Source organism: Periophthalmus magnuspinnatus, chromosome 17 (genome assembly GCF_009829125.3).
Source record: "Periophthalmus magnuspinnatus isolate fPerMag1 chromosome 17, fPerMag1.2.pri, whole genome shotgun sequence".
NCBI lineage: Eukaryota > Metazoa > Chordata > Actinopteri > Gobiiformes > Gobiidae > Periophthalmus > Periophthalmus magnuspinnatus.
Genome location: NC_047142.1, coordinates 17,390,843 through 17,406,681, shown reverse-complemented (window position 1 = coordinate 17,406,681; position 15,839 = coordinate 17,390,843). Strand labels below are relative to the sequence as shown.

Sequence of the window (15,839 nt, the reverse complement as noted above, 5' to 3'; positions counted from 1 at the left end):
AGGACCGGAAAGATGGAGCCCAAAGTGTTTTCCCATCTTTTTGAAAATTAAGTTTCACATTTTATTATTATTCCTTTTTCTCAGAATCGGAAAAAGTTTGGTTTTATTGCCAGTGAACAAGATTCACAAACTAGGAATGTGCTTTGGTGAATGTTATCAACAAACAATGAGACATTTGAGACAATTTTTCTCCTTTGGTTCTTTTGGTGGAGCTGTGGGTTCAATGGGAGCACATGATACGACCCTCTCTCATGGTCTCTGGTACACAGCCTGTGACCACATGGATGCCTCAGTGCAGATCGCAGAAGCAGGTGTTGAATCCAGAAACTCTGAAGTCTGAGGAAAATATGAGCCGCGTGTGCTCAGGGCGGACTCACATTACACAGCTGTTTTAGAGATACGCAAGAAGAATATCACAAAAGTCTGAACTCACTGCTCCTTCTTTGATTTGTCACTTTTGTAATACACTTAAAGCACTGATTGTGGTGCAGGGCTTTGATTAATATGCATGGTTGTAGTATAGGACCATTGTTTGGATACCTGAGCTAAGCCTGCCTAGTAGAAAATGACTTGGGAGTAAGGTTGTCAAAAATATTGAAGATCAGATATTAATCACTACTAAAACCTGTATTGGAATTAGATACTCATTTGAGCAAGTGTCAGTACTAAAAAAAGTCACATTTACAGGACAGATACGAACCTTTCCTGAATAGCTGGAGCTGTATCAGAACATATAAGACCACTATACTATAGAATAGTTTACGCCCATGGACCACTATGGAACATACCTTTATGACTGAGGGATTACACAGATATGAGACCACATAGTTATATAAAATCAAATCTTGAAAATGACACTTGTCTAAATAGAGTTTGTTTTTTGTTTTTTTATTATCATCATGGCACCGGAAGTGATGCTGAATATCGAGTTTATTACTTGGTATCAAAATGGAGTTTGAAATTTTTGTATCATGACAACACTATAGAAAAGGACAAATATGGGCTATGCAGTTAATCTAATTTTCATCAAAAGTCAATCATTACTAATTATCAGGGATATACTTTGGTCTTTTTAAAAAGGTAAGCAATCAATATGAGGAAAAACTTATGCAAGTAGTTAATATTTTTCATATTTGCCCAGCTCTAGATAAAATGTGCTGTTTCAAACTTACAGCTTAGAATTTTACTAAGAAGAAACACAATTTTATTCAATTCGTAAACATTATTCTTTTATGTTCCAGATCTTGAGTTAGTCTTGGTCAGGACTAATTTAGTTGAAGGACTTTACTTTACTGGAGTGTCCGGAGGAAAACCACCCAGACACTGGAAGAAATGTTGTATGTTTTTACCTTTGTCAAACTTGATTAAACTTTTGTCCATTTAAAAGATACGGAATAAGAATATTTGAAAAATCCAAGCTTTTTTCCTCTTCTGCTTTTGAGGGTTTTTTTCTTGACATCCATCACTGTTTATCTTGTCTTATATTGATAAATTTGCATGGTTGAAGTAGATTGAAAGGGAAGGATGGACTGTTTACACGTCTGTCAAACTTTTCTCAGATTGTTCCAAATTCTATCCCCAAGCATGACAGTCTTGGCTGGAAATCTGAGCATGCATTTGATGAATCCTTACAGTGAATCATTGTTTATGGATGAATTGGCAGAGGGACACTTCATTGGGCTGTTTCTCGTCTCTGTCAGGCAGTCGCACTGCAGCTCGAGGTACTTGTCACTAAATGTTCTCTTTTGGCAAACCAAGAGGAATAAGGTAATGAATTCAGACGATTTGTCAGTGAAGTCTTTATAACAGCGTAGTAGTGAAGTTTTAGTTACTTACAGGCCACCATCAGTCTCTCAATGCTGCCAAACTTTGACTCTTAGCCTCATATCGACTGAAGTTTGGATTTTTATTTTTTTTTTATAAACATTTTATAGCAAGTAGGGTGTCAAAACTAAAAAAAAATCAAACACTAATCAATGTTGAAACTAATATCGAAACTAGATGGCAAGTGTTTATACAAAACATCACATCGACAGGACAGAAATGAAACTTTCCTGAATAGCTGTAGAATGATGTTGAGCTGTATCAGAACAAATATAAAACCACACAGACTAGTATATGCCAGTGGACCACTAAGGAACATACCTGGACGACTGAGGGATCACACAGATATAAGATCGCATGGGAATATAAAAGAAAGTACTATGATTTAATGTTGAAAATCACATTCTATTGTCTAAAGAAATAGTGTTTTAAATGTAGTGTTATTATCAGAACCTGTATTGAATATCAAGTCTATTTCTTGTTCAAATGAGTATCTAGTTTTGATACTAGTTTTTATATCGACTAGTATCTGATTTTCGATACTTTTGACAGCCCCTGCAATGCAATCGTACCTAGGTCTGACCTCACCAATGTCCCTTGGGCTTATACTATAGTCCTACTTAAAGGTCTATGCAAGCCAAAGGGTAATAGACTCAAGGTGCAGTGAGCCCATTGTTGATAGAAAGAAGTGAAGCGTGGAGAGAAGGAGGGAGGAACGAAGAACTGAAGAAAAGGCAACCAGACGAGCTTGCAGATGGTTCAGAAAGTTCAACAATTTTCGAAGCTACTGGCAACGCAAAATGTTTTCATATTTGAAGGGTGCAAGACATTTGTAGAAACTCCATTCCCGCTCCGACCACAGAGCGGCTGCGTTTGATAAAGACGGAGAGATCCTGGAAAATATTAGACATTTTAGACCAATGTATGTCTGTTAATTTCCTGCAGATTTGAAATTTCATATTGTGTTTTGGTGAGTGGATTCTCTCCTAAGGGTTGGAAAGATAGAGTATTTTTGATAGGTGGAATGCAGAAGTAAGTTATGGCTATTTGAAATTCCCTAAGCGAAAACATCTGTAAGATTTAACACCTTTAACTCTTCATTTAGAATAGTCTTGTTGGATCCACATCTGGACTCAGTCAAAGCCCAGTCACATAAATAATATTAAAGTTTTGTTGATTTTATTTGAACACTTTCACATGGTTAGTCTTTGTGAGTGACCAACCAATTGCAATTAATTCTATAGCTTAAAGGTCCTATATTACACAAAATTGACTCTTGTGAGCTTTAAGCCATGTTATAATGTTGTTACTTCATCAAAAACATGCCTGGAGTTGTGTTTTGTTTTATTCACACATGTTTGAGTAACACTTTATCAGTAGTCTGACCACATCTCCAAAGCTTAAAATGTCTCAAAGTGGTAGTTTTCAAGTTAACAGCTACTTATTACCTTTTGTTCAGTAAAGATTGACGTTTCAAAACACAGTGGAGCACTTCCTGTATTACCATATTACATCACAAGAACTCAGCCGAAATATGCAGGATTTATGTGTTAAGCCTGTGTGAATGAAACAAAACAAAACTATGAGTTTGTTTTTGTTGAATTTGACCAATTATAACATTGGTCAGAAAATAGCGTAATATGGGCCCTTTAAATAAGACAAAATAGGGTATACACACCATGGTAAAATTGTTATCTGGATCCTAAACAATTTTCTTTTTTCTTTGATACCCGACTGGAAGGGCGTCTGTCATAAAAACAGTCAAGAGATGGATCATTTTCCGTGGAAACCCAGATTGAAGAAAGTTAAAACAATATTGAACTTAAAATCTACTGCACAAATACCATATTTTGTTACCCAATATGGAAGCAGTACTTAAATAACCTGCTCCTACTAATTACCTTGCAAATTTGGAATATTAAAGCTAGCAAATCCCTCCTCCGTCTGAGCTCCTCCTTGGGTCTATAATACACTAACAAAGTCTTATTCTATATACGCAGCTTGTTCACTTCTTTTAAATTATTCTTGACAGGGCCTTAAGCTGTTTTAATTGCACATATGGACTGCAGTGGAAATGTAGTCTTAAGTCATGTTTTCAGCTGCCAAACACATGCATATGGATATGTACAATGTATGGTTATGATACAATGACTGAAGTCCAGAATGAAATATAGTAATGGAAATGAATGGAAGCTTGGAAACTATGTGTTGAAAATACTGTCACATTAAAAAATATTGCACTGTTTTATCTCAACTGATAGCAAAGACGTTCCATTAGTGATGAATGTATATGTAGCATTTTATCTTTATATGGTGTATTAACGTATGGCGTATCACTGTTCATTGTTAAGATAACTATAAAGGTTTGACATCACAGTTTTTTTTTTATATAAGCGGTGCTCGTACCTGCCTTGTGTGATATGGTCTCTGATTAAACTTTTGCTAAATTAAAAGATAATAGTTAGTCTGCTTCAACTGTGCCTGAACTCGTGACTGAAGTTGAGCTTAGCCAAACTTGAAACTAGCAAACGTGAAACCAGAACTTAAAGGTACAGTATGTAACTTTCTGGACGTTTCGAGTCAACTGCATGATTCCATGGACGTGAAAGTTAAAACCATACTTCGGGACATTCTTCATGGACATAGTATACTGTGTAATATTATAGCCAAGATTTGCAGTGGAATAAACAAAAAAAAGCTTTTGTTATAGTCCATTTTCTGGCTAAAAAGTTACATACTGTGGTTTTATCTAGTTCATATAGGACCAAATTATGATTAAAGCAGAACTTAACCATATGTAAAATAACATCAAAAGTATCTAAAATCAAATACTTATTGAGATTAATATTAGTATCGATACCGGATACTAATTTTAACAACTAAAGTCTATAGTATCAAAACTATTCCTATTCCTATTCCTATCAAAATTGAGTTGGAAATTTTATTATCAGGACAACACTACTATAAACATATAAGGGTTACACTATTGTAGGTATGTAGATAAAACATTGTTGAAATCACAAAGGTCTATGCTTTCCTCCATAATTCACTTCTTATCTGCAGATTTTGAGCACATCACTAAACAAACTCTATACAGCTGACATATAGCACTGAAATGATCCCAACTGTCTGACTCAATGGTCCAGGCCAGTCATATATATACTGTGTGTGTGTATTTTATTGCCTGGGGCTGCGCATATTTTGGCACCTCTCCAAAGTGTGATCCAGGTGTGACCCTCAGCTGTTTTTTAGGCAGAGTGACCTGTTGCACCTGCAGGCTATGGACCATGTAATTACACTCGTACAATGCACGTGTTACTTTCAATGTCCACTAATGTTATTTATTGTTTGAGGAAAATTGATACGGACACACAGCGGGAATGGGAATCTGTGTGTATGAAATAGTCACAGTTTCTCGTTCATATATTTGGGGGGCGAGAGCAGCTCGGTAAAGCGTTCGTCCCCTGATCCGAAGGTTGGCAGTTTAAATCCTGCTCTCAACATAAACATCACTGGTAGAGCCGTTAGATCCGCTGACCCACAGGTTGGCAGTGTGATTCCAGCTCCCACAGATAAATGCTGTCACAGTGTCCTTGTGCCAGACACTTAACCTACCTCATCCCCAGTGTCTACGTACTAAGTCCAAAACTGGGTCTACTAATAGTTTATGTTTATTTTTGTTTAGTGAACCAGACTGAACTGGACAATTCTTTTTCAAACTTAACAAGTCCCATCTGAGAAAATATTATGCTTTCCAACCAGGCTAACATCAGATACAAACCAGATCTGAATCTAACTATCTCAATTCAATTTAATTTTGTAAAGCCCAAAATCATAAAAAGCAGTTGCCTTTTGGAGCTAAACAGCATCATTGATTTAACCAGGAGAAAGTCAGAAAGTCCAAAAGTGAAACAGACATTGGCCAATAGCAAACAAGCAGATTCGTAGATCAAAACTGGAGCTAAACCATGTCTAGATAAGACTGAATAAAGAAAACCATCAAGAAGTACAATGAGGGTTGCCAACACAAACTGATTCTAAATTAAACAAAGCAAGTCCTACTGAGGAAATGTTGTGCTCTTACCACAGTTTGAGAACAAAAGCCAAAATCTGAAGCTGATCCAGGCAGATTACATTCTTGGTGAAAGATCTGCCACTTGCTTGCTTTCATGGAGATGTTATATGCAGTACGCAGTGTCTGTGGAGAGGCGACCCTGCTCACAGTAAGAATGCGTTTCAAGGTATTTATTTAGCTCATAATTGAATACATGCTAGATAGATGAGTTAAATGTCAAACAGTAGAACATTCCAGCCAAAGCAATAACATTTACATGGAAACAAGAAGGTGGTGGACGCTCTCCCAGCAAAGTTACAAACTGCATCTTTAACATATGAAGAAAATATATTTACACTGAACCCAATTCAATCTTTACATGAACACATCAAAAAGTGGCTTCCTGAATCAAGCACTTACTATATATAGATCCATACAATTTAAATGGGGAAACAAAGGTTAACCACAGAATATCACAAAATACAAAATAATAATAATAATACTTAATATAAAATAATAACTAAAAATACTTAATACTAGAAGGTTGGCGATTTGAATGACCCACAGGTCGGTGGTTTGATTCCAGCTCTTACAGATGTATACTGTCGTCATTTTCTTGGGCAAGACACTTAACCCACCTCACATCCAGTGTCTGTGAATGTGTGTGTGTGAAGTGGTTTCTTGTTGTAAAGCGTTTTGAGTGCCTAGAAGGTGCAAAAGCGGTATATTAAAAAAGTGAAATGTAATAGAAATGTTTTTCCCACTATAGTTTTTCACTTTATCTTCAAACTATAAATTATAATTTCTGTGATGCTCAAGTATAATTTTGAGGTTTGAAAACAGTATTTTTGCCAACCTTATTAACAGAGAAACTGATAGATATTTCTACCCCAGAAATTCAAAATTGTTGTTATTTTTTTGTTTTGTTTTAAAGGCTTAACACCTTCAGCATTTAGATCTGTTGTCTGTGTAATCCTTCAGTTATCCAGGTCTGATCCATAGCAAAAGATGATGTGAGAACAATAGGGGACCATTAAAGATTGAATGGGGTTGTTAACGCTGAAACTGGAGACAATAGCTGTTTACAGTTTCAGTGTAGTTAGCTCCTCGCTTCAGATAGATATAAGGCAGTGTCCACCAGCAATCTGACCAGAACTGAAGGAAGCGACTTGGATGAGCAGCGAAGTGTCTTCACTCCTACAACGTTTTGTCCAGTTGACAGATTTAAACTACGATCTCTTCTTAGCTAATCACTGAAAATTATATCTGCTCCACTTCTGGAATTTTGAACATTCTGATAGCAAAATTTTTTAATGGGCCTATAGACTGGCTTCTTCTCACATAAAACTGGCGCTCTTTAAGGTTTCGGACCCTTTACGACTTCCAAATGGAGGATGGTTATAATTATCTGCAGTCAGACTCAAACTACCGCTCTGTTTATACCTCCAAATTAGATCTAAAGACAGAATGGGAAAGTCCCGTGCCTCCTGTCATCTCTCGTCTGGCACGGCTCAAGCAGGCTGCATCAAATCACAGAGTACTTCAGTCTCAAGTCCTTCTCTCCACACGCGGCTATAGGGTAATAATATATGAGAACACTGTAAAGCCTGGGACAGAGGTTATGAGCTGGTGAAGACGTGCTAAACATCTTCTGCTGGGGCTACTGTTGGCATGGAAATAAGGGTGCAGATAATGTAACTTTTCTGCCTGGAGATGTTACTGCTTTGTCAGGAATGTTCCACTCTATGATATTCAACCTATCTTACACTTATTTATGTGTGTAATCTCTCCATCCAGGTAGATTCTATAGTAAAAATGTGTTAAGAACTAAACTGTAACTTGGCCTTGTGGTGCTACCTGCTTGTCTCCATGATACCATACGGGAACACTGAACATACCAAAGCGGTAACATTATACCAGAAAAGACCTTATACCAGAAAAGTTCCATAGTGCGCCTTTATGCAATGGAATACGAACAGAGCCAGCACTGTTTGTAGTTCATTTAGAAGCTCAGAGGCTCACTCAAAATTTATAATCCAATAAATTCCAGTAAAAGTAGGGACATGTGGTGGCGGTCACGTCTACCATTGGGTTTAAAAGTTGTCAAAATTCTTTTTGAACGATTTCACAATCTAGTCTAGTTTAAGGCATTGGAGTGGTATGTCTAATATTGTTTTGTTCTGAATGTGCTATGGACTTTACAATTGCACAATAATATTTTTCATACTCTTAATCTTGCTTGCATTGATCCAGCTTTAACTTTTAGGTTAAAGATTGACTCTTGAATTGAAGAAGTGGCTTGGGTGAGCAGCGAAACGTCTTCACTCCTATAACTTTTTGTCCAGTTGACAGATTTAACTTCTGCTTTTACTATTCCTGACTCTTGTGGTCAACTGAGAGACCAGGTGAAGTGACAATTTTGAAGCATGGGCAGGTCACTTTTCCAAATTACAATTCCCAAACAAATGTGTAGTGATTTAATACATCCTACTGCATTTTCCATCATATTCCTCATTTGGTTGGTTTTCCGAAAGTTTTCCTAACATAGACTAAATCTAAATAGCCGTTTGATGTGTCACCTTGCCACAGGAATCTTTCAATTTCCGTCTCTAATGTCTTAATTTAGACTCCCAATCCTTCAGGAAACAGCTGTGGAGTATTTATATCTAGTACTTTATTTACTCTCACAATGAATGGGCGGGCATGCCTCTCCAAACTTCAAATGTGTTTCGCCTGTAGGAAAAACATGTACATCAAGGGAGGATCTCTTTACAACGCCAGACACACTCATCTTTTTGATCAGTCTCTGTCTCGCCTCCCTTTTTATGTTTCCTTTGAATGTTGCTGTTACCGAGCAGGATGCTAGGCTAACATGTGTCATATGCTATGCACATGCTAGCACTGTACACAGACCAATGAATGCATCACTGTTTTTGCTGCTAAGACAAAAGTTCATCCAATTTTGAGTGAAGCCGGGGGATAAGTGTGTGGAATATTCCTGGAATTTCAAATGTTGGCAAATGCTAAACAATAGAAGGCAATCCAGAAAGTAAAATGAACACAATGTTCTAATTATTCATGCACAAAGCCCACAGAGGGCACAAGGTGGAGTGAGGCAACCAACTCAAAAACAATAGCTGCTAGCATGGCTTCCCTGTGTAGTAAAGGTAATGCTAATCCGGGCAGTACCTGGAGGACTAAAGAAAATTGTGAGGGGGGGAGGAGGGGCAGGGCCTGGACATACGAGGAGCAATGTGATTGGTCTAACAGATATCCACACTTCAAACTCCGCCCCTGCAGCCAGGTGTTTGTAAACAGAAACACCTGGCTGTAATCAGGGCAGTTTTTTGTGATGTCACTACTACTTGAAATTGCAGAGGCCACTGAAGGCAGCAAAAAAATATATATTTATATATAGACCAGAAAGCTGCAAATTTACCTAGCTTGCACTGAAGTTGCCAACATTGACTAGGAACAGTAGATAATGCTATTAAAACACTATACAAACAGGTTAGTAGCAAAAAAGTGGATTCACAGCCAATTTTCTGTCAGTATATCATGTGATTTGGAGTTCAGACATTGGAGGAATAACTGCAACAACTTTTGTGTTCCTTTTTTAAGTTTATAAAATCCAGTTTTATTTGCTTTAATAAGAAGTCAAAATCTAATCAAAAATGATCAGTCAAAACATGGGTAAAAGAATATGATTAACAATGATTATAGATTTACATTCAGTTTACAGTATTGACACTATATTCATAAGGAAAGGGTCAGGGTTTTAAGGACAAAGCCTAAATATGTGGGAATATTGAAAAATGCACAAATGAAACAAAACACACCATATTTGTTTTAGATGAAGAAAAAAATGCAACATTCTGATGATATTGACAAGAAATTCTTTCAGAAATCTTGTAACTCAGCTACTAAGTGTTGACAAGTTGACTTACAATGCTTTTCTTGATCCAAATGCGTACCATATTAAAGATTTATGACACTGTGCTGCTGAAAGAATGTTGGCTGAGCTGTGGCTCTGAGAGATTAAAGGGGTCACTGCAAAGAGCTGGACAATACACTACATCTGTATCAACAACAATGGGACTCATTCAGATCTGCTTGAATTGTACTTCATGGTGCTGTGGTATTCAGTGTTAGATATGCAGATTGAGGTCATATTACAGATGTCACTGGCAGTTCTATCATAAGCCCATTTACGCAGTATTTAGATAGTGTGCGTATAATAATGTAGTGTACTCTCTGATCACTACTAGTGCTGCAAAATTAATTGCAATCAAATCAAAATCACAGTTTGAATGGACAAAATTAGCAACAAAAACCCAACAAAAAACGCAAAAGCCGCAATTTTCAAAGTACCATAATTTCCCCCCTAAACAACAAAATATCATGTCTTATTCTGCATAAAACTGCTAACCCTGTAGTTTAGACCTGTTCAAAATCCTGAAATATGAGTCTTGTATTAGTTTGTTCATATTTCAGTGTTTTTCTCAGTTATCCTGGTGCAATAACTGATTGTCGACTATGGTCGGGTGTCAGGTGAAAAAAAATGGACTGTTCACTATGTCTCTATTTAATGCAGCCCATTTGTTGGTTAGACTCTGTATGGCTCTGAGTGAGTGACATCTGGATCAAACCAATCACAGTGAAGCGAGAACGTTCAGAAGAAGCAGACGACTTTAATGTGGGACTTAACACCTAAACTCTGCCACAACCACATTTCAAATAGAGCTGCTAAACTGGGCTAACTGGGCTAAAGAAGAGAGTGAGGCAGGAGGAGAGTCTGAACGTATAATAAATAGTGTGATTGGTCTAACAGGTATCCACACTTTAAACTCCGCCCCAGCAGCCAGGTGTTTATAATCAGACCTACCTGGTTGTAATAAGGGGAATTTTTTGTAATGTCACCAACTACTGGAAATTGCGGAGGCCACTGAAGGCAGCACAAACTTAGATTTACACGTTTTGGACCAGAAAGCTGCAAATGTACCTAATTTGCACTCAATTTGTTGTATTGTATTGTGATTTTTCTTAGTCTGTAAAGCATTGAATTACTTTGTGTACAAATTGTGCTATACAAATAAACTTGCCTTGCCTAAAGTTGCCAAAAAATGACTAGGAACAGAGGATAATGCTATTAAAACATCATATACTCAGCTTAGTAGCGAAAATAAACAGATTTAGTGTTTAGTTCCACTTTAATGTAGAAATGGTTGTCATTAAATACAATCTGCATTGCATGTATGGGTTTCCTATAGGGCCACCCTGTTAGCGCTCTCCCATCACCTTTATTCTGCGGTGACGTTCGACTTCAGCTATTTGCCCAATTGTTAGTTGGTCCAGGTGTATTTTTAGAGTGTAGTTTTAGGTCAGCTGAGGTCCACACATGTCTAATATTTATACCTACCCGGAGTGGAAAGGACTTTTACACAAATAGTTGACATTTTTGAAAGAACTGCACATACAAAAATGATTTATTGGAGGATTAAAGTCTTGATGGCTGTTATTAACTCTATCGGTGTAGTAATGCTATTATTCTTTTTCTAAGCAGTATAACTCAATTTAGATATTAAGGAATAGACTCAATTCTCAGTATGACAAGATGATAACAACACTCTCTATTGAAATAGGATAGAATTTCTTTTTCAACTTTAAGTCGTAGTACTTTTTTATATTACCATGTGGCCTTATATATATATGTAATTCCTCCGTCGTCCAGGTATGCACCATAGTGGTCCATGTATGTATACTTGTCTATGTGTCTTATTCTTGTTCCGAAAGAGCTCAAGATCATACTAAAGCTATTCAGGAAAGGTTCATTTCAGTACTACTATTAGAGCAGGATATTTTTTCTTCTGAGCAGTAAACATAAACATAGATTTTAATTTCTGGTTGGGGTCTGCTACCTGCTTGTGCATTATTTAATGTTTTGTCTTTCAAATTACATCAACTTCTCTTGAGTACAGTCTTTGGCTACTCTTCCCACCCCTGCATTTCAATCTCTTAACATCACATTTCCAGCTACTTTTAAAGAAGTAATTGAGTGAGGTATGAGTCAACAACTTAGACAACTCTATTCACTCGAGATGTGTTGATTTATAGTAAGATGCCAGTTATGCATTTTAATTCTCTCACCTCAACAGACTTGGTAAAGACATGTTCCTACTGTAAGAATTCACTTGTGGAAAAAGAGTTGTTGCCAATGAAAAGCCTGACAGACAGCATCTAATTTCCCTTTTTCCAAACTGAAAACAGACTTCTGCATATCGACTGTAAAGTCAGTGAGCCATTATTATCTGACTTTTGGAATGTAAACTTAATGTAAACTTTATTTAGAGCAATTTGTAGGCCTTCAAATACTCCACGCTCCTTATTGCTCCTTGTAATTAGTAGTCAGGGAATTACTTAAATGGCCCATATTATGCTCTTTTGTGATCTCTGTTATAATGTTTCCTCATGAAAAACGTGTGTTTTTCACTCATACATGTTTAAAACAAATTCTCCATGTTTAGGCTCATTTCTCTCAAACGGAAAACACTCTGTTCCACCTTGTGATGTCATGTGGTGATACAGGACGTACTCCAGAGTTTTTAAACTCCATACACCTTCACTAGAATAATTTGGATAATTTCAGCTCTGGAATTGCCGATCTCTACTAAGCAAAAGGTGAAAGGTAGCTGTTAGCTTGAAAACTACTGCTTCATGACATCACAAGGTGGAACAGAGCATTTTTAGCTTTGGAGGTAATAATAATAATGATAAAGGGTTACTCAAACATATGTGAATGAAACAAAACACAGCTCCAGGTATGTTTTTCATGAGGTAACAACATTATAACATGACCAAAAGTTCACATGAATCAATTTTGTGTAGTATACGATCTTTAAGTTTGATTCAACATCTGTTTTAGTTACATTTTATTATCAATGATGGTGTGAAGCTGCTTCAAACCTGCTGTAATCAAAGAAATATGAAATGGTGTGCACTGGTCAAATATTGTGAACATTTGGTTTGGGTTAAAAGTCGTAAAAAAAAAAAAAAAAAAAATAGGACATGAGACCGTGAGTATTTCCATCTCTAAAGAGCTGTAAAGTTGAAGCCACATTAATTTAGTGGAGAGTCAAAATGGGTTTGGTCCAGTTCAAAACCTGTTCCTCTGTGAGAACCTGGTTTCAATGAATAAATCTCTCTTTGTCATTGAGGAGACCATAAAGATAAAACTACAGGTATAAACTCCATATTCAACATGAACAGTTGTAAATATGGTCTGATATGGTTACAAAAAAATTAAAGTTTTTTTTAGCTGATACATATCTAATAGCCAGTATTTTGGTGGCAGGTTTCAACCATGAATCTATAATAAGAACTGGACAAGAAACTCCCCCTCTGCTGTGGTGGGAGATTGATTCACGGCCATGACTTGAATTTTTTTAAGTCCTCAAAAGTGCCTAAAAGGTTAGCTTTGTAAGATTTATCTTTGCCCCGCTCTAAGCCCGCACTAGCTACACTCCAGCCAGCATCGCTCTGGTTGGTCAGAACTGATTATGTGGTGCCTGTTTCTGTCATCATTATTTATTTAATGGGGAGGAAAAATAAAATTTGGCCACATACGGCAGTGAGCACGGGCCATTGAAACCAATATGACGCCATCTTTGGTTCATCTTTTGGATACTTCCATGGTTTCAACATCCTGTTTATGGCTGATATTTTGAGGACAGTTGACGATTCAAAATAGACAATGTTTTGCTTAGAATTGGTAATTGCTATGGCAACAGTGCTACTTTTTCATTACTCTTGAATCTCAAGCGTAGTGTTCAAAATCTTTGGAATATTACAGATCTTCATTTGGTAATTTTATGTGAACAATGTTATTAATAAGTTGATATAAAATTCTTGTATTGTCATTGTACACAGGCAAACAATGAAATTAAGTTTAGAAAATCTCTGTACTGTAATCTAGCCCGGACAAATGTTCAGCTGGCCTACATATCTTTTAGTTTTACACATAACAACCCAGGTTAGAATGAAGTCAAATTAAATAACCAAATCCTTATGCTAAATCCATTGTTCTTGTGTGATTTCTCATAGGGCGACATCCAGCAGCTCCTGATTGTGGCGGACCCCCGAGCGGCCCATGACTACTGTGAACACTACAGCCCCGACTGTGAAAGCCCCGCCCACCATGACACGCCCCAAGCACAGGAGCCCGAGGAGGAAGTGGTCAGTCAAACTGTCTCTCTGATGGGTCTGTGTGTGTGTGTTTTTAAAGATGTATAGTTATCCTCAAACTTTTAATACCAAGCTAAATCCAAAATTTGACTAACAAAGTGCAAATTTATGGCGCTATACTGAGCATAAACTGTGTCTGTAAATACTGAAATACTGAGATAACTTTAATATTAACTAGATGGGGTAAACTTCAACCATAGACTGTATAAAGTAGTGGATGAAAGTGACGAAGTGTAACGTCACCCATAGCGTTCGGCTCCAGTCAAATGAAACTCAAATGTGGACAAGGAAGAGACAAAGACTTTATTAACTACCGGTAAATCATCACTGAGCTTTACTTAAACCAACTCTAAATCAGAAATAAACTAGGACTAAACAAGATCTTAACCAGGACTAAAACTAAATAATTAGCCAAATTGTAAGTTTTCACAGCAGGTTTAGATGAACAATGTAAATGATTTTCAGAAGCACCATTATAATATGCAACATATGCAATCGATAATTTTAGTTTTAGCACCAGTGATGTAACTGTGAGGCTGTGGGTGGGTGACTGACCGGGTGGGTGGGCTGTGCATCATGATGTGGGTCATTAGGTAAAGATGTCTTGAGGGAGAAAGGCTAAATAAAGGGTTAGTCAGAGAAAGTGTGGACAACTGCAAGGGTGGGGTAACCAGAGCGATAAGAGGAGCTTGAGAAGCAGGAAGCAGTAGGAAACACAGCTGTGCTTTGATAACAGCTTTAATCGATTACAAAAATAGTTCAGTAATTAACATAATAACAGTAACTACTTCTGAGTGATAGTGGTGCTTGTTCTAAATCATTAAAATACATTAATTTAAAGCACTCCATAACTCAGCAGCCCACCAAGTGTTATAAGTGAGTACCCTCAGTGTCACATAGGCTACTGAGAACAGGGTGAGAAACAGGAAGTACGTGAGGAATGATAACAAAAATAAGTGAGGAATGATGACAAGAATTAAGTCTGGAAATGCTTTTGTATTAGATTTAAATCCAACAAAACTACAAGTGAGTTAAGTAGATATACTAACCATTCTCAAATATAAAGCGTTATATAGAGTTTTCCAAAGATGAGTAAATTGTTATGTTTGGTTTATTTTGTCCCGGAGTGAGACATTATATTGTTATATTCTTTGGCATTGCAGACAGCGATGGAGAGTCAGACAGGAAATGGGGTGTAAAACAAGGAACTGATCTAGACAAAAATGGAAGCGAACTGAAAACTGAACCAGGATTTTTCTACATCCTGTGATATTAACTGCCAGAATGTTAAGTGAAAATCAATGCTGAAATTAGATATTGCTTAACTTTTTAATTCTAAAATCTACTACTACTAATACTACTACTAATACTAATAATACTACTACTAATAATAATAATAATAAATCAAACTGTAAAATGTTAAGCCCCACCTTGTCTACATGTTAAGTCATTGTTCAACAAAACATCAAATCGGCCTTATAGGTTTTGCCAGTAGTCATTTTGTTATAATATTACTTGAATCTATCTTCATTATAAACATGGCTTTAGTTTCGACATTGTTATACTGCCAGTACTGCTCAAGTATTCAAGGCACATATTTGGACCATTAATATTTCCTTCAACTTTAAGTACTTTCACAGAGTCTGCTCCCTCACTCTGTTTGAAAAGTGTCAACATTCCAATTGTCTTCTGCATTCGTGCCACATTGTAATTTGAATTT

General features: G+C 36.8%; 1 protein-coding gene across 1 annotated transcript in view; it reads left to right on the top strand.

Annotated features, from left to right (window-relative positions):
* Positions 1 to 15,839, top strand: part of LOC117385580 (collagen alpha-1(XI) chain-like) — a 161,571-nt gene that overhangs the window by 28,275 nt on the left and 117,457 nt on the right. Inside the window, exon 5 of the mRNA XM_033982871.2 lies at positions 13,979 to 14,110. Coding sequence (XP_033838762.1) covers positions 13,979 to 14,110 — 132 coding nt within the window. The remainder of the gene's footprint in view (positions 1 to 13,978; positions 14,111 to 15,839) is intronic.